General features: G+C 44.4%; 1 protein-coding gene across 1 annotated transcript; it reads right to left on the reverse strand.

Moving 5' to 3' along the window:
- Positions 1-159: 159 nt before the first annotated feature.
- On the reverse strand, positions 160-19,351 carry LOC149453968 (protein turtle-like; the record flags this gene model as incomplete). The annotated part of the gene is made up of 4 exons (XM_089688003.1): positions 160-257; positions 7,367-7,375; positions 9,309-9,698; positions 19,000-19,351. Coding segments are annotated over 4 exons (849 nt in total), but the record flags the coding sequence as incomplete, so codon positions are not given.
- Between the last annotated feature and the right edge of the window lie 214 nt (positions 19,352-19,565).

The raw sequence follows: 19,565 nt of genomic DNA on the forward strand, positions 1-19,565 counted from the left end.
ACACCACCCAATAACAATGGAGGGGCTTCACATTTTGATATTTTAAAGAGACTTTCCGGGAACAGAATGTGGAGACCCTGTCACCTCAAATTGGCAATTCAAAGCTGTCTTTTCAGGTGTCTTATCAGTTTTATCAGTTCAGAATGGGCATTGTTGTCTTCACTTTCTCTTCACGTAGATGGCACACAGTATAATACCCAGTACAAGCAAAACGGTTTTGATCCCAAAATAAGCTGCAAGTAATACAATTTGCTGACCTGTAATGACAGAAAATAATTATTAGAGTACAATGATCACTAATTCAACAATTCACATAATTTTAAGTGAACCATTAACCTCCCTAGCGGTCTGATTATGTCAATATTTTTGTGCTCAAAGCGGTACTTTTTTTGCATGGAAATATGTAGTTTTTTATTGTAGGGCTGTAATTCTTAGGAATAACTCACTGAAATCTGTCCAAACAAGAGTCTAGTAAACATCCCGGGTATGATAAAATTTGAAACACAAAATCATAAATTATAATATAATAAATAATCATAAATAATAATATAATGATAATACATTTAATTCAATAATGTAATCAAACCAAAAACACTGAAATTTTAAATATAGCGCCAAGTTCGCACATCGCTGAGCTCAGTCGCAGAATCGTTTTCAGTGTCTGATGACGAATTTCCCCCACGAATCATTATCACTCAATTCTGCAAGTGGTTCTGATTTACTATCGCTGTTCTCTAGCTGGTCTAAAACCGCTTTTGACCTAAAGGGACGCTTTTTGAACGCCATGGACGTTTCTCAGTTTCCAGGCAGAAAGAACCGTAAAAATGCAGGCAGGGCGCCGGACAAAGCACTCGGGACAAAATGTATGTGAAATGGTTTGATACAGCAATGTAGTACTATCAGATTTTAGTGTATTGAGTGAATGTCTTTTTTAAAATTTGTGAATTTCTTGCCGGTTCCGTCCCCCGTACGTCCCAACACTCGCAGGAACTGGAACCCGGAAGACGTATGCCGGCATCGGCTGAAGGAGATGGCCGGGGACACTGCAGGGGGGACATCACGGTAGCGCAGGACAAGGTAAGTGCAAGAGGGATCCGGGAGCAGTGCTGTAGTGTATTCCCGAGTGTAGCTCGGGGTTAACACTTCTGGTACTGAAAGCTAACCCTGAGCTACACTCAGGAATACCTCCAGGGGGGTTAATGCCCCACTACGGACATTTTCTTTTCAGAAATTTGGGATAGCGTTAGAATTTCGGTCATGCTTTTGTTGCTGTGTGTGTCTCCATCTTGTTGATTGCATGGGTTTCAAGCCGAACAGCAAATGAAGGGAAATGATGGAAACACAGGCAGCCATAAAAATCTACCCCCATGATATTCAAAATTCCAATAAAAAAGTGGGATTTGGGTATTGATCACTATGTAATAATTAAAATGGATTCTTCTTTGATTACCATTTTACATCCTGTGAATTAATTATCTCATGAAACTACTTTATATATTGCAAACATTTGAAACCAAATCACAGTGCTACCATACATGCTCATAATATTCTACTGAAGATGTTGGAGATGTGGCTTTTGGTTAGCCAGAAACACCAGATTTGTGCTATGGAGGTAACTCCTATAAAACCCAATTGAATTTTTTAGTTTAAATCACCTAAATTCATTCTAGGTGTATCAAAGTTTATCAAGTGGGTGCGCATCTTATATGCGGCCCCTAGTGCTGTATACGCATTAATGGGGATCTCTCAGACTCATTTCAGCTTAAGAGGGGGACAAGGCAGGGGTGTCCTCTTTCACCCCCGCTGTTCACCTTGGCGTTGGAACCCTTGGCAATCCTAGTGTGGAAATCCCCGGACATTGTGGGTTTCAATAGAAGAATTCTCACTGAAAAAATATCCCTTTATGCAGATGACACGCTATTGTATTTGGGTGATACCTCTACATCCTTACATCCTGTTATGTCTCTAATAGATCATTTTGGCGGTTTGTCAGGATTTAAAATTAACTGGCATAAATCGGTCTTAATGCCTTTGCACCCTGTAGACCTCCCCCTTCCGGTTTGCACACAGCAGAATCAAGTAGTAACTTCATTTAGGTACCTGGGAGTGGTGGTCTCACCTAATCCAAAACAATATTTAAACCTCAATCTTCTACCTCTGCTCCAAAAGCATAAATTGAAGTGTAACAGCTCGTGTAAACGTCCTCTCTCAGTTGTGGGCAAGGTAAATTTAACCTCCTTGGCGGTCTGATTCTTTCCGATTTCTGGTGCTGAAAGCGCTACCATTTTTTTGCATGGAAATATGTAGTTTTTTTATTGTAGGCCTGTAATTCTTAGGAATAACTCACTGAAATCTGTCCGAACAAGAGTCTAGTAAACATCCCGGGTATGATAAAATTTGAAACACGAAATCATAAATTATAATTTAATAAATAATCATAAAAAATAATAATATAATAATAATACATATAATTCAATAATATAATCAAACCAAAAACACTGAAATTTGAAATATAGCGCCAAGTTCGCACATTGCTGAGCAAAGTCGCAAAATCGTTTTCAGTGTCTGATGACGAATTTCCCCACAAATCATTATCACTCAATTCTGCAAGTAGTTCTGATTTACTATCGCTGTTCTCTAGCCGGTCTAAAACCGCGTCTGACCTAAAGGGACACTTTTTGGATGCCATGGACATTTCTCAGTTTCCATGCAGAAAGAACAGACAAAATGCAGGCAAGGCGCAGGACAAAGCATTAGGGACAAAATGTATGTGAAATTGGTTGAGACAGCAATGTTTTACTATGTAAAAAAAAAAAAGACATTTTTTAAAATTTTTAAATTTCCCGCCGCCAGCGGCGCCCGTACGTCCCGACGTCACATTGACAGGACACAGAAGCCGGATGCCGGCATCGGCCGGAGGAGATGGCCGGGGACGCTGCAGGGGACACATCGTGGGAGCAGGGTAAGATAAGTGAAGAACAAATGCCGGAGCAGTGCCGCATGGTATTCCCGAGTGTAGCTCGGGGTTACCGTTTGTGGTACTGAAATGTTACCCCGAGCTACACTCGGGAATACCGCCAAGGAGGTTAATGAAAATGGTATGGGCCTCACAACTTCTCTATGTATTTCACAATTCTCCAGTATGGATTCCTAAAAAATGGTTTTATCGCGTACTGTAAAAACTTAGCACAGGAGCCTTATTTGGAAAAAACAGACGACTAGGATAAAGTTACAATATGGCAAGGATTTAGGAGGGTTCCTGATCCCAGGCTATATTTCCTGGCGGCTGAAATGCAGCACCTAGCTGGCTGGGATTTACTTGATATTGAAGATCCTATTATGGGCCTAATTCCCCTTCCTGATCCCACTCTCTCGGCTCTCTCTCACCTTGAGATGGTTCTGCCAGTCCTTCCACCTCCAGCTCCCACCGTAGATCTACTAATGCGAGTGTGGCGTGTGGTGAAAGCGTCTTTTCATGTCACTGGGTGTCTCCCTAGTACCCAATATGGCATAACACTAACTATGCAGAATTATTTAAGGTTAGAGGTTTTTTTTGGAGGGAGGGGGGCTTGAGATTTGTAGCTCAGCTGTATTCTGGGGATATACTGAAGTCCTTTTCACAACTAGAAACTGAATTTGCACTAAACCATAAGCAATTTTACCAGTACCTCCAGATACGCCATGCTTTACAGGCCCGATCTCTTCTTCTCACATTGACAGAATCCACTCTGCTTAACCACTTGCCGCCCAGCCACCGCATATAAACGGTGGCAGGGCGGCACTCTTAGGCAAAAGCACGTTTTAAAACGGCTGCCTTCAAAACAGGTAGGGGGCGCGCGAGAGGCGCGTGCCCGCCCTACCTGTCCCGCGGGTGTCAGCAGCGGGTGTCAGCCGACGGGCCACGACTGGTTTTTACCGGCCGTTTTCCCGCAATTGCCGGTGATCGCTAACACAGAGCAGGGCTGCATTGTTTACACACAGCCCTGTTCTGTGTCAGTTCTCTGACAGCTTGTGAGAAGCTGCAGAGTTTCTCTCCCTCGATCAGCTCCCCCCTCCCTCCCCCGTCCAGTACACCCCCCCACCCCCTAGTAAAACACTCCCCTTACACTGCAAATTCTAAAAATGTTAACCCCTTCCTCCCCAGTGACATTAGTACAGTGTCAGTGGTTTTTTTTCACTGATCACTGTATTGGTGTCACTGGGGATGTCAGTGACCCCAAGTCAGTTCCCACCCAGTGTCAAAATGTCCGCCGCTGTCCCGCAGTCCTGCCATAAGTCGCTGGTTGCCGCCATATGTCGCTGATTGCCGCCAAAAGTCGCTGATCGGCGCCATTATTAGTATAAATAAAAATTAAAAATCCCAGTATCTTTCTCGCCATTTGTAAACTCTATAACTTTTACGTAAACCAATTAATTTACACGTATTGGGTTTTTTTTTTAGCAAAGACATGTCGCAGAATGCATTTTGGCAGAAATTTATGACTAAATTTGATTTTTGCATTTTTTTTTTACTGGACATGTTTTATAGCAAAAAGTCCAAAATACTGTTTTTTTTTTTCCTCAAAATTGTCAGCCTTTTTTTTATAGCGCAAAAAATAAAAACCGCACAAATACCACCGAAAGAAAGCTCAATTTGTGGGGAAAAAAAGGATGTAAATTTCATTTATGTACCGTATTGCATGACCGCGCAATTGTCCGTTAAACTAGCGCAGCGCTGTATAGCAGAAAAATGGCGTAAATTGCAGTATCTATACCATAGTTTGTAGACGCTATAACTTCCACACAAAGCAATCAATATACACTTATTGGGATTTTTTTTACCAAAACCATGTAGCAGAATACATTTTGGCCTAAATTTATAACCAACTTTGAGTTTACTATATATTGTTTATAGCTGAAAGTAAAAAATATTGTTTTTCTTCAAAATTTTTGGCCTTTTTTTGTTTATAGCGTGAAAAATAAAAAGCGCACAGGTGATCAAATACCACCAAAAGAAAGCTCTATTTGTGTGAAAAAAAGGACGTAAATTTCGTTTGGGTGCAGCATTGCATGACCGCGCAATTATCAGTTGAATTAGTGCAGCGCCGAGTAGCAAAAAGAGGCCTGGTCATTAAGGGGGGTAAATCCTCAGGTGCTCAAGTGGTTAAAGATGTTACTCAGGCAACACATAAAAAGGCATGGTTTCTCGTATCTATTCACAATTATTGGCTACTGTGCAGGGTCACGCTAGTCTCCATTGACTCAAGATATTGGGGAGATTGTTGGAGATGACTGGGGTGCTGCCCTGGAGTCTATACCGGTAATCTCTCTCTCTCCCTCACACAAATTATCACAATTATTTATTCTCCATCGGGCTTATAGGACCCCTGTGAAACTGCACCGGTGGGGCAGGAGAGACTCCCCTGACTGCCCGAGATGCAGGGTGCACCAGGGTTACTTTATCCATATGCTTTGGCATATGTAAAACTGTACAGGTACTGGAAGGAGGGCCTTCAGACCATTTCCCTAGTATCACAATATACTGTTTCCCAGGATCCCTTTACTTGTCAGTTGGGTGCTTTGGATCAGGAGACTACAACCTGGGACGTATACCATGGTTTCTAGGCTACTATATCTGGCTAGAAAATTAATTGCTAGGCAATGGCTGTCTTCTGTCCCACCAACTAAAAAGCAATGGATAGACTATGTCAATTCTCTACTCCTATGAGAAAAACTCACGTAGCAACACCGCAATGCCCACCGTAAATTTCAGAATGTGTGGCAAGGCTGGCTAGATGTTCCTGGGCTTGCCCCTTCTCAGTTGTTAGTAGACAGGCTCTTGCAGGTGTGATACCCTACTCTAATGCAGATAACGCCATATATCCCTCAGGAAGTGATTGCCTATACCCATAGACCTTTTCACAGGTTCCCCCTATTCATTTATTCATGGTTTCTATGTTATGTATTGTCAAGGTAGTTATGGCTCCTTATATTTCAATGTCTGTTTAATGCTTCTGGTTTTCATATGTCACTGGATCTGCGCATCCAAGGGTTACCACTGTATACTATGCTGATTGTATCTTCATTTCTTCAAGATCCTGAAAGCATTGCTCCCATTTTTAATTTTCTTTGACAATAAAATTTATTTGGATTTAAAAACAAAAAATGTATGCAAAGTTTGTTTTCTTTAGAAAGCAGCCACAGCTGGAGTAGAAAAGACTCCTGCCCGCATGCTGTAGAAGCAGTGGTCTTTCTGCAGTGGTCAAACACGCCCCTTGCTGAGTTTGAACTAGAGCTCTCTTATCAGTAGGTAGCATATACACTACTCAAAAACATTAAAGGGGCACTTTATAATCAGAGTCTAGCATCAAGTCAATGAAACTCCTGGGATATTGATCTGGTCAGGTAAGTAGCAGAGGGGGTTGTTAATCAGTTTCAGCTGCTTTGGTGTTAATGAAATTAACAACAGGTGCACTAGATGGGTGACAATGAGACGACCCCCAAAACAGGAATGGTTTTACAGGTGGAGGCCACTGACATTTTTTTCCCTACTCATCTTTTCACTAGTTTTGCATTTGGCTAGGGTCAGTGTCACTACTGGTAGCATGAGGTGATACCTGGACCCTACAGAGGTAGCACAGGCAGTCCAACTCCTCCAGGATGGCACATCAATACATGCCATTACCAGAAGGTTTGCTATGTCTCCCAGCACAGTCTCAAAAGCATGGAGGAGATTCCAGGAGACAGTCAGTTACTCTAGGAGAGCTGGACAGGGCCATAGAAGGTCCTTTTGTTGAAGAAGGAACAGGATGAGCACTGCCAGAGCCCTACAAAATGACCTCCAGCAGGCCACTGGTGTGAATATCTCTGACTACACGATCAGTTAGACCTCATGAGGGTGGCCTGAGGGCCCAATGTCCTCTAGCGGGCCCTGTGCTCACTGCCCGACACCATAGAACTCAATTGACATTCACCATTGAACACCAGAATTGGAAGGTCCGCCACTGGCGCCCTGTGCTTTTCACAGATGAGAGCAGATTCACCCTGAGCACATGTGACAGACGTGAAAGGGTCTGGAGAAGCCATGGAGAATATTATGCTGCCTTTAACCTCATTCAGCATGACTGTTTTGGTGGTGGGTCAGTGATGGTCTGGGGAGGCATATCCATGGAGGGACGCACAGACCTTTACAGGCTAGACAATGGCACCCTGACTGCCATTAGGTATCAGAATGAAATCCTTGGACCAATTCTCAGACCCTTTGCTGGTGCAGTGGTTCCTGGGTTCCTCCTCTTGCATGACAATGCCCGGCCTCATGTGGGGAGAGTATGCAGGCAGTTCCTGGAGGATGAAGGAATTGATACCATTGACTTGCCCCCATGTTCACCTGACCAATCTGGATAAATCCAATAGAACACCTCTAAGATATCATGTTTCAGTCCACCCGACACCGCCAGGTTGCACCCCAGACTGTCCAAGAGCTCAGTGATGCCCTGGTCCAGATCTGGGAGGAAATCCCCCAGGACACCATCCATCGTCTCATTAGGAGCCTCCCCCGATGTTGTCAGGCATGCATACAAGCACGTGGGGGCCATACAAACTACTGAGGACCATTCTGAGTTGCTGCAATGAAATTTCAGCAAAATGGACTAGCCTGCTGCATCATTTTTTCACTTTGATTTTCGGGGTGTCTTTGAATTCAGTCCTCTGTAGGTCGATCAATTTTATTTCCATCAAACAATGGGGCATCCTTACATTCCTAACACATTACCCCATCCGTATCAATATAGAGATCCAGCAGGAGATTTTTTTCCCCATTGAGATCTGATGTGTTTTCAAAGTGTTCCTTTAATTTTTTGGAGCCGTGTACTTTGCTAATTGGAGAGCTCTAGCTCTGGCTCAGCAGGGTTGGACTGGATCTCGGCAGAGAGACCACTTTTCCACAGAGTGAGCAAGGATCCTTCTTTACAGCATGTTGGAAAGGGACCTACTTTTCTACTAAGGCTGTTGTTGCTTTATGAAGAAAACAAACTGTAATACTTTGCATATGTTTTGTTTTAATGCACCTGAAAAGTGGAGGGTGATATAAAAGTTTAGGAACATTGACCTAAACCCAAAAAACCCAAGAGGAAAAAAAAATTCCTATAATGGGTTGTATACTTTAACACCTTGCTCTGTTATTTCATCAGTTTTGGATACATTGTGTAAACTTTGCTAAACCTTATGGGCCTATAATTCTTTGATAATTCTGTTAATATTTTGATTTTTGTGGAGCACCCTTCTAGGTAGCTAGGGTCAGCTAGGAAGGCTGAATATAAGCCTGGGGCCTGGGCTGTGTCAGAGGATTATTGTAGGTCAGGGCTGGGGAGAGAGAGAGGGAGGGAGAGAGAGGGAGAGGGGGGGAGAGAGAGGGAGAGGGGGGGAGAGAGAGGGAGGGAGAGAGGGAGGGAGAGAGGGGGAGAGAGAGAGGGAGGGAGAGAGGGAGGGGGAGAGAGTGAGGGGGGAGAGGAGAGAGAGAGAGAGAGGGGGGGATAGAGAGGGGGGAGAGAGTGAGGGGGGAGAGGGGAGAGAGAGAGCGGGAGAGAGAGAGGGGTAGAGAGGGGGAGAGGGGGAGAGAGAGGGGGAGGGGGAGAGAGGGGAGAGAGAGGGGGAGGGGGGAGAGAGGGGAGAGAGAGGGGGGGAGAGAGAGAGGGAGAGGGAGTGAGAGAGAGAGAGGATGTGAGAGAGGGGGTGAGAGAGAGGGGGGGGAGAGAAGGAAAGAGAAGGAGAGAGAGAGAGACTCTGGTGGGGCAGACACAGGAGGAGAGGGCGGGAGTAGGAGGGTCATCTTTCTTTCTCCTCTCCCATCTGTGGTGGACGGGGAACTGTCAGCACTGGGGACGGCATATGCTAACAGATCCCTCTCAGTGCTCCGGGAGATGGGGGGGGGGGCAGCCATGGGGGGAGCATACAGGAGCCCAGGGCATGCAACCTGCAAGAGATGAATAGGATAGGCTGCTGGGCAGAACATACAGGAACCGAGAAATGCACGGTCCTCTATGTGCCTCCTGGCCGCCTCTCCAATCTAGGCAGCCCCAGCCCACCAGGCAAATGCCCGATGTGCTCTATGGCCAGTCCAGGCCTGGTATCATGCCATGGGGGGAGCCACCCTGGCAAAGCACCTTGTCCCCATGGTGATGAGGACAATCCTATCTGGTGAAAGTCAATCAAGATGCATGCTGCCTTGCTTTTTGATATTTTTTTTTTAAGTAGAATTCTATTTTAAGCCCTCTAATGTATAAAAATGTTTGCACGATTAATAAAAATGGAAAAGATAAGGTGATTTGTACCTGTGTGGATGGTATTTTTTACATTTATTTTGAATTGCTGCCCACTCCCGTATTTCAGAACTGAGTTTTCCTTGCTTGTTCCAATACAAAATTTCAGCATCACAAAGCAGTAATAGGTGGTGTTATCTTTATCTCGGAACCCGTTTATCTGGAGATCAGCCAATCCTTTCAGCTGAGTTCTTCCTCTGTAATTGGGATCAATCATCAGATCAGAGGGGTGATAGGCGTAGGGTCCTGTTGGGCTGCCCACTCTCCAGAAAACACCACTCCACAGAAAGTTTTCTTTCGGTGGGATGGTGTATGAGCAGTTGATGGTGACAGAATCTCCTTCATTAGACAATATTATTCCAGACTGAGTGACAGTGAACTCGGGATCGTTCTGAGTCGGATCTGAAAAAAGAAAGAAAATATGTAATGAGCTGCATTGCAGAAAAATATTTGGTGCACAAATGCAGGTTTTACCTTTTGGCATTCATTTTATAGGAAGATTTGAGCTTCTAATCCAGTGGTCAAACCACACAAAACTAGCAAAACTGCCATGCTGTACATTTTGTTTAGCAAACTAAAGTAAAAGTCTATCCAAAATGTTTTTGTTTTGTATTGTGCATGGAATAATAAGGAGTAAGGTTGAGTGAACGTGCCTAGTGCTACTGATGGCAGGATATCAAATTTTGTACAAAGTCTGCAGATCCTGACTTGGAATCGAACCCTATTTAGGCACATGGGGGTGACCCTTGATTTACTACATTTTGTCCATCTTCAGATAAGGGTCTGAAAATGGCCAGGAGAGCACAAAGGTCAAAGAGGGCACTGGAGTGCTGTAGTCAGTGGGGGTACAGGTGTCACAGAAGTCACTAGAGACAATGGGATCACAGAAGTTCACAGGAGCACATTGTAGGTATAGGAAGGGAGTATTGGTGTTCTGGGGACACAGGAGGGTTAAAAGAGTGTTCAGGGGGTCACGGTGTCTCTGGAAGCACAGGAGACCAGGAGTTGTTTGAAGCAGAGGAGTGCAGAGGTTGCTGGAGTGCACATAGGTCGCATTCACTAGTATAGGGAAAACTAGAGCAGACACTGGAGAAGCAGGAAACTTAGCTTAGGCACAGGGGTGGACTGACAACTCATGGGGCCCCCGGGCAATAGGGGATCATGGGTCCCCTGTGTCATTGCCCAAACTCAAAAAAGCCTATGAAAAAGGTTCCAGGGGCATCTCATGGGGCCCTCTACTGACCCCGAGCCCTCGGGTAGTGCCCGAGTTTCCAAATGGTCAGTCCGCCCCTGCTTAGGCATAGCAATGTATTTCATTTCAATGCACATTTTAGCAATGCATTGCCCGGTTCTTTAGGATGTCGCTCAAAATCTGATTGACTGTGGTGCCAGCACTCCAAATGGAACTCAGAAGCACTGGCAGCCATACACTAGAGAAAAGACTTGGGAATGAGGTGATGGTGATATTAGTTCTCTTTATAGGGTGCCTCCCCACTAGTGGAGGTCCTGGTTTCCATTAGAAATGGAATCTCTTTACTAAAAGAGGAGCTGATGCATGCAATACAAAAACCTGGATCTTTCTTCAGGGCTGAAGCCCTTCCAATCAATAAGATATCAAAACTTTCCACTGGAAATCTTGGAGTCCAGGATTTGATGGATCTCATATTACCTCTCCTGAAATTGAGCGTTTTTATTTTTCCCGTATGTGCTTGCTGTTTACAGCTAACAATAAAGGTGGTCAGGTGGGAGAATCTGTCCACAGGACAACTATTAGTCGTGCACTCCACAAATCTGGTCTTTATGGAAGAGTGGCAAGAAGAAAGCCATTGTTGAAAGAAAGCCATAAGAAGTCCCATTTGCAGTATGCGAGAAGCCATGTGGAGGACACAGCAAACATGTGGAAGAAGGGGCTCTGGTCAGATGAGACTAAAATTTAACTTTCTGGCCTAAAAGCAAAACGCTATGTGGTGAAAAACTAGCACTGCACATCACCCTGAACACACCATCCCCACTGTGAAACATGGTGGTGGCAGCATCATGTTGTGAGGACTCTTTTCTTCAGTAGGGACAGGGAGGCTAGTCAGAGTTGATGAGAAGATAGATGGAGCCAAATACAGGGAAATCTTAGCAGAAATTTATAACAGAAAAAAGAAGGGAATAATAGGAACATTTACTGATTGCATCCTCACTTTAAAAGTGTTGCCGTCTAAACCATAAACCAAACCAAAAAATATCGCATGGATGGGTAAAGCCCATTCCATGAGACAAGTGGTTAATTGGACAGCAAACAAGACTGGTATCAGGTTGTAATAAAAACCTATATTTATTCAGTATTAGCAAAATCATTTTCAGTAGCATCAAAAAAAGTAACACACAGTATTCAGCAACCACAACCACATATAGACATATACAATATATATTTAAAAACAATGTCAATTAAAGACGTCAATAATGGTATATGTGTATATAAGTCTTGCAGAGGCTTGAGATCTCAGGATACGTAACCACGAAACAGAAAAAGCAAAAAAAAATAATGGATGTGGTCAGTAAGTAGTGGACTAGTCAAAGCAATTCCAAGTCCCAAAATCAGCTGTAATATAGTATGCCACATGTAACGGTGAATAAAAAGCCTTTCAATCATATCAAAGGAACAAGAGGGAAAGATTTCCAATTAGGCAGCAGGATGTAGTGAACTTATTGGTATCGACATACAGCCACCAAATCATCTATTGCTCCTTAAGAGGGAATTATGAAATTCAAGATGCAAAGTGTGGACACCTGTATGGTGAATTGCTTTGACTACTTACTAGTACTAGTAGTAACCACTACTTACTGACCATGTCCACTATGGTTGTTTTGCTTTTTCTGTTTCGTGGTTACGTATCCTGAGATCTCAACTCTCTTGTTTCTATTCATCCATGCACCTACTATTGTAATGAGATGGGCCCAGGGGTGTATACAGTTGTGGCCAAAATTATTCAACCCCCACTGAAATTGAGTGTTTTGGCCAGTTTGACATTGCTTTTGATCATTCAGTCATCTTGCTTACATTTACATTAAAGAGGCACTTGTAGGTCAGACAAATATAACATAACAGTTATAATGAAATAACCACAAATGTCTTTTCTGTGCTCACAGCATTATCAGTTTTATTCAACCCCCAAGTGACATTCAATCTTAGTACTTAGTACAGCATCCTTTTACAGTTATAACAGCTTTTAAACGTGAAGCATAGCTTGACACAAGTGTCTTGCAGCGATCTACGGGTATCTTCGCCCATTCTTCATGGGCAAAGGCCTCCAGTTCAGTCACATTCTTAGGCTTGCGCACTGCAACTGCTTTCTTTAAGTCCCACCAGAGGTTCTCAATCGGATTTAAGTCTGGTGACTGCGATGGCCACTCCAAAATGTTCCAGCCTTTCCTCTGCAACCATGCTCTAGTGGACTTGGAGGTATGCTTGGGATCATTGTCCTGTTGAAAGGTCCAACGTCTCCCAAGCCTCAGGTGTGTGACGGACTGCATCACGTTTCCATCCAATATCTCCTGGTACTGAAGAGAATTCATGGTACCTTGCACACGCTGAAGCTTCCCTGTACCTGCAGAAGCAAAACAGCCCCAAAGCATGATTGACCCTCCACCATGCTTCACAGTAGGCAAGGTGTTCTTTTCATCATAGGCCTTGTTCTTCCTCCTCCAAACATAGCGTTGATCCATGGGCCCAAACAGTTCTAATTTTGTTTCATCAGTCCACAGAACACTATCCCACAACTTTTGTGGTTTGTCCACATGGCTTTTGGCATACTGCAGTCGACTCTTCTTATTCTTTGGAGACAGCAAGGGGGTACGCCTGGGAGTTCTGGCACGGAGGCCTTCATTACGCAGTGTGCGTCTTATTGTCTGGGCTGAAACTTCTGTACCCACATCTGACAAATCTTTTCTCAGTTCCTCAGCAGTCACACGGGGACTTCTCTCCACTCTACGCTTCAGGTAGCGCACAGCAGTCGAAGTCAGCATCTTCTTTCTGCCACGACCAGGTAGCGTTTCAACAGTGCCCTTTGCCTTGAATTTGCGAATGATGCTTCCTAAGGTGTCTCTTGGTATGTTTAACATCTTTGCAATCTTCTTATAGCCATTGCCCTTCCTGTGAAGAGAAATCACCTCTTCTCTTGTCTTCCTGGACCATTCTCTTGCCTTCACCATGTTTGTAACCACACCAGTAAATGTCTAGAAGGAGCTGAGTATCACAGTCATTTTAAAGCTGCCTAATTGGTGCTTATTATGCTTGATTGCTGCTCGGTGACATCCACAGGTGTTTTCAATACCTGATGGAAAGCACCTGTATGAACCTCTGTTCTTCAGAGTGGTAGTCTTTAAGGGGTTGAATAATTGTGGCAATGAAGAAACCACATAAGAACCATTTACTACTGTATTACATAAACAATTGATGTCATTTTAGTTGCATTTGGGTAGTTACAACGTCCTTGTAGGATTTGATTCTGAATACAATTCCAAATGTACACTATAGTCCCTAAACCCCTTTACAGCATTGGGGGTTGAATAATTTTGGCCACAACTGTATATGTGTACATGAAACTCTTGTAGAGCTCCCGTCACGTCAGGGTACTAGGTGTAATCCTAGACTCCAAGCTGTCCTTTCAGCCCCAGGTCCAATCACTGACAAACTCATGTAGACTTCACCTCCGCAACATCTCCAAAATACGACCGTTCCTAACCTCGGAAACCACTAAGCAACTCATTCACTCCCTTATTATATCACGCCTCGACTATTGTAACTCCCTCCTCACTGGCCTACCTCATCGCAGGCTATCCCCTCTTCAGTCTATCATGAATGCTGCTGCCAGACTCATTCACCTTACTAACCGCTCTGTATCTGCCACCCCTCTCTGCCAATCCCTCCACTGGCTTCCCCTTGCCCAACGGATAAAATTCAAAACACTAACACTGACGTACAAAGCCATTCATAACACTGCCCCTAATTACATCACCGACCTTATCTCTTAATACCACCCAAACCGTACTCTCCGCTCCTTGCAAGACCTCCTTCTCTCAAGCTCCCTTGTCTCATCCTCCCATGCTCGTCTCCAGGATTTCTCCAGGGCTTCTTCCATCCTCTGGAACTCCCTACCCCAAGCTATTAGGCTTTCACCTACTCTGCTCACTTTTTGGCGCACTCTGAAAACCCTCCTCTTCAGGGAAGCCTACCCCTCCCTCACCTAACACCCGACCTCACCTAACAACTAACCTCCTCCACTCCTCCTACCACTCCATCCCCCACAGCTAATTACCTCTTGTACCACTATCCCCTCCCTCCTAGATTGCACGCTCCAAGAATCAGGCCCTCTAATCCCTCTTGTATTGAACTGTATTGTCTCCCTCCATAATGTAAAGCGCTGAGCAAACTGTCGGCGCTATATAAGTCCTGTATAATAATAATATCTATTGATTGATAAACGTAATATACCCAATTGGGTTGAGCTCCTGCAAGACTTATATACACATATACCATTATTGACGTCCGGACGTCTTTAATTGACATTGTTTTTAAATATATATTGTATATGTCTATATGTGGTTGTGGCTGCTGAACACTGTGTGTTGCTTTTTCTAATCCTACTAAAAATGATTTAACTAATACTGAATAAATATAGTTTTTTATTACAACCTGATATAAGTCTCGTTTTCAATTCCAATTAACCACTTGTCTCATGGAATGGGCTTTACCCATCCATGCGATATTTTTTGGTTTGTCCAATCTTAGAAGAAAAGCTGTTAGAGTCTGCAAAAGACTTGAGACCGGGGCGGAGGTTCACCTTCCAGTAGGACAAGGACCCGAAACATCCAGCCAGAGCTACAATGGAGTGGTTTACATAAAAGCATATTCATGTGTTAGAATGGCCCAGTCACAGGCCAGACCTAAATCCAATGGAGAATCTGTGGACAGATTTGAAAAATTGCCATTCGCAGAGGTTCTCCATCCAGTCTGACAGAGCTTGAGCTGTTCTGCAAAGAAGAATGGGCAGAAATGTCCCTCTCTAGATGTGCAAAGCTGGGAGAGACATCCCCAAAAAGACTTGCAGCTGGAATTGCAGCAAAAGGTGGTTCTACAAAGTATTGACTCCGGGGGACTGAATACAAATGCCGCCACACTTTTCACAGATTTGTAACAAATTTTGAAACACATTTATTTTCCTTCCACTTCACAATTATGTGCCACTTTGTGTTGGTCTATCACATCAAATCCCAATAAAATACATTGACGTTTTTTGGTTGTAACATGACAAATCGTGGACATTTCAAGGAGTATGAATACTTTTTCAAGGCACTCTAAAATGCAAAAGTTGGTTAAAGCCAGCCATAGATGGTTTGAATCCTGGCCGTTTCAGCAGGTGCTGGTAGAGATTCTAACCATTGTTACTGAAATCAATTGTTGTACAACTTGGGTACAACCAGCATGTCTGATCTTTACACGTGATTATTACCAGCGGCTATAGCCACTATATTCTCCCCCTGTCAGTAGAAAACAATAGATCTGCATGAAGGATTCCCCCGTCAACACTGACTGTTGGGGGAATCAACCAATTTGCAGGAAAGAAAATTGAATCATCTGTGGCTTGCTTAAGTAGATTTGAGGTCAGGGCTCTATGCAGGTTCCACCACACAACTGGCCAAACCATGTCTTCATGGAGCTGGCTTTGTGCACAGGGGCACAGACATGCATGACCAGAAAATGGTCTTCAGCAAACCATTACCACAATGTTGGTGCACAACTGTCTAAAATGTTTTTGTGTTCTGTAGTCTTAAAAGTACCCTTCACTGGAAACCTCTTAACCCAATCATTTGGAGGGCCATATAGTACTATAGAAACTGCTGTCAGTGTAACAAAATGTATGTTTCATTTTACAGTAGAAAGACATTTGTTATCTTTATCTATGAAGTTAAAACCAACCCTTCTAGAGTAAAGTTAGCTCTGCCTCATGTGAGATCCCTCTCCTTGGAGCATGAAATACCCATCAGCTGAAAGGTTACACCCGGCAAGTGCACTGATTGATTGCTGCTCTGTGAAAGATGAAGGCCCCTTTCACATGGGGTGAACCCGTCAGTAGATCTGCTTGCTGAGCGGTGGATCAGGTGGGGGATCAAGAGGATAACAAGTACGTGTCCGCTCTGCTGAGCAGACCAGACACAACCCACTGTCCTCTATGGGTGGTTGGATGGAAATGGACTGCCTGTTTCCATCTGACTGCCATCCTATCTGACAGACGTTAGGGGAATGGATCACCAGCCATCTCTTTTTGGCAGTTCGGATGTCGGCAGGTGTTGGTGGCCACTCCATAGAGGAGAGTAGAGGTTCTGATCGGGTCCACCTGAAAAACAGGCAGGTGGACCCGATCGGAATGTCTGTGTGGACAACTCAGGACAACACAGTACTTATGGCCCCTTTCAATCTCTAAGCCAGCCTTTCTCAACCAGGGTGCCCAAGCACCCTGGGGTGCCTTGAGGTTTCTTCAGGGGTGCCTTGGCAAAATGTCTAAAAATTGCCCAAAACTTGTATACAAGCCAGCGGGTGAAACTAGCCTGCCTTTTAGTTACACAAAGCAACAGGTTTTCATTGTGCAACATTTTGACATTCAAGCTGCTGGCATCCTGACAACCAATGACATCATCAGTTGATAAGGAGGATGTCAGCTACCTGCACAGCATCCTAGTTTGACCCTCCCCTGCCCCCCTCCGTCAGTGCTGGGGTCACATTAGCTCAGTGATGGAGAAAAACTGAAGGAGAGGAGAAACATTGGAATACTAGTCAGTACCAGTGTGCAAAAGTGTATTTGCTTTGGAAGAATAAATCACCTCTAATGTTGGGTGTCCTACATGTGTGGATGTTGCTGCGTTATACAAAACTATTAGAATAGTTTTTCACATTTTAGAATGGGGTGCCTCAAGACTCTAAAATTATGGACAGTCTTGAGGCACCCTTTAAAATTATGGAGTCTTGAGGCACCCTTTAAAATTATGAAGAGTGCCTCAAGACTGTCCATAATTTTGAAGGGTGCCTCAAGACTGTCCATAATTTTAAAGGGTGCCTCGGGACTGTCCATAATTTTAAAGAGTGCCTAAAGACCAGGGGCAGACTGACCATTTGCAAACTCGGGCACTGCCCGAGGACCCGGTCAGTAGGGGGCCCCACGAGATGCCCCTGGTACCTTTTTCATAGGCTTTTTTGAGTTTGGGCAAGGACACAGGGGCCCCATGATCTCTTATTGCCCGGGGGCTGTCAGGGAGCGAGGAGCCAGACACACAAGAAGGTGCAATTAAAGGTAGGTTTATTAATATAAAAATAAGACAAGAGTCTATGCAAGTCCAACAGCGGAAATCGTCGCCAGAGCCGGGATCAGGAGCCAGGAAGAATCGTCGCCAGAGCCGGGATCAGGAGCCAGGAAGAATCATCGCCAGAGCCGGGATCAGGAGCCAGGAAGAATCGTCGCCAGAGCCGGGATCAGGAGCCAGGAAGAATCGTCGCCAGAGCCGGGGTCAGAAGCCAGGAGGAGTCTTAGCCAAAGCCGAGTCGGTATCCAGGAAAGCAATGAGTAGCTAAACAGGAGCTTGCTGCTGGGCAACAGACAGGACACGAATGCAATGGACAGCTGCAAACAGCAGACTTAAATGTGATAAACTGCACCTCCTGGGGGAGGAGCCGCAGAGGGCTGAAAGCATAAAGGATCCCACAATGCTTTGCAGACACCTAAGATGGATGCCAGCACATGGAACAGCACAAGCCCTGAGGAAAGGTAGGACCTTGACAGGGGCCCCATGAGTTGTCAGTCTGCCCCTGCCTGGTACCTTTTTCATAGGCTTTTTTTGAGTTTGGGCAAGGACACAGGGGCCCCATGATCCATGATCCATGAGTCGTCAGTATGCCCCTGCTAAAGACTGTCCATAATTTTAAAGGGTGCCTCGGGATGGTCCATCATTTTAAAGAGTGCCTCAAGACTGTCAATCATTTTAAAGGGTGTTTCGGGACTGTCCATAATTTTAAAGGCTGCCTCAGGACTGTCCATAATTTTAAAGGGTGCCTCAAGACTGTCCATAATTTTAAAGCATGCCTCGGGACTGTCCGTAACTTTAAAGGCTGCCTCAGGACTGTCCATAATTTTAAAGGGTGCCTCAAGACTGTCCATAATTTTAAAGCATGCCTCGGGACTGTCCGTAACTTTAAAGGGTGCCTCAAGACTGTCCATAATTTTAAAGGGTGCCTCAGGACTGTCCGTAACTTTAAAGGGTGCCTCAAGACTGTCCTTAACTTTAAAGGGTGCCTCAAGACTGTCCATAATATTAAAGGGTGCCTCAAGACTGTCCGTAACTTTAAAGGGTGCCTCAAGACTGTCCATAATATTAAAGGGTGCCTCAAGACTGTCCTTAACTTTAAAGGGTGCCTCAAGACTGTCCGTAACGTTAAAGGATGCCTCAAGACTGTCCGTAACTTTAAAGGATGCCTCAAGACTGTCCGTAACTTTAAAGAGTGTCTTGACTGAAAAAAGGTTGAGAAACACTGATCTAGGCAAATAAGGCAAAGGAAATCAGGTCACTAAATAATAACTCAGGATCATTTAAAATCACCCAGAACATTTATTGGGATTTCTAGAATTGATGTGTATTTCAAAGCTCAAATCTAAAATGATCTTACCTGCTACCACTACCTGGGTGCCGTGTGCAGATGATTCTCTGCTTTCCCTTGTTCTCATCTTCACCTCACAGCAGTATTGCAGGCTGTCATCACCTGTAACTTTTTCGATGTGTAAGAAGAAGCCGTCCTCAGATTTCTGCACCGTCCATCGTCCATCCTTGCATGGGATACTTTGTATTGTCCATCTTAACAATTCAGGATTGTCAGAACACAGGTCGCTTGTTCCTCGCCTCCAGATGATCTCATCTACAATATCAGGTGATCTATAATGAACAACACAAGGTATAGAGATATCTTCTCCCATCACAGCAGGGACCACATCCGGCTGTTCTACGAAGTACTGGCCTTTAAATAAAAGGGGGAAAAATAAACAACAAAATCATCCATTACAGCGAAATGCCAGGAAAACATAAAAGATGGGATGGACACATAGGATAACACGCCGGGGATGGACACGTAGGATAACATGCCGGGGATGGACACATAGGATAACACGCCGGGGATGGACACGTAGGATAACATGCCGGGGATGGACACATAGGATAACATGCCGGGGAAAGCTGTGT

Source organism: Staurois parvus, unplaced genomic scaffold (genome assembly GCF_062004578.1).
Source record: "Staurois parvus isolate SC_StPar_1 unplaced genomic scaffold, SC_StPar_1.0 ptg000444l, whole genome shotgun sequence".
Taxonomy (NCBI): domain Eukaryota; kingdom Metazoa; phylum Chordata; class Amphibia; order Anura; family Ranidae; genus Staurois; species Staurois parvus.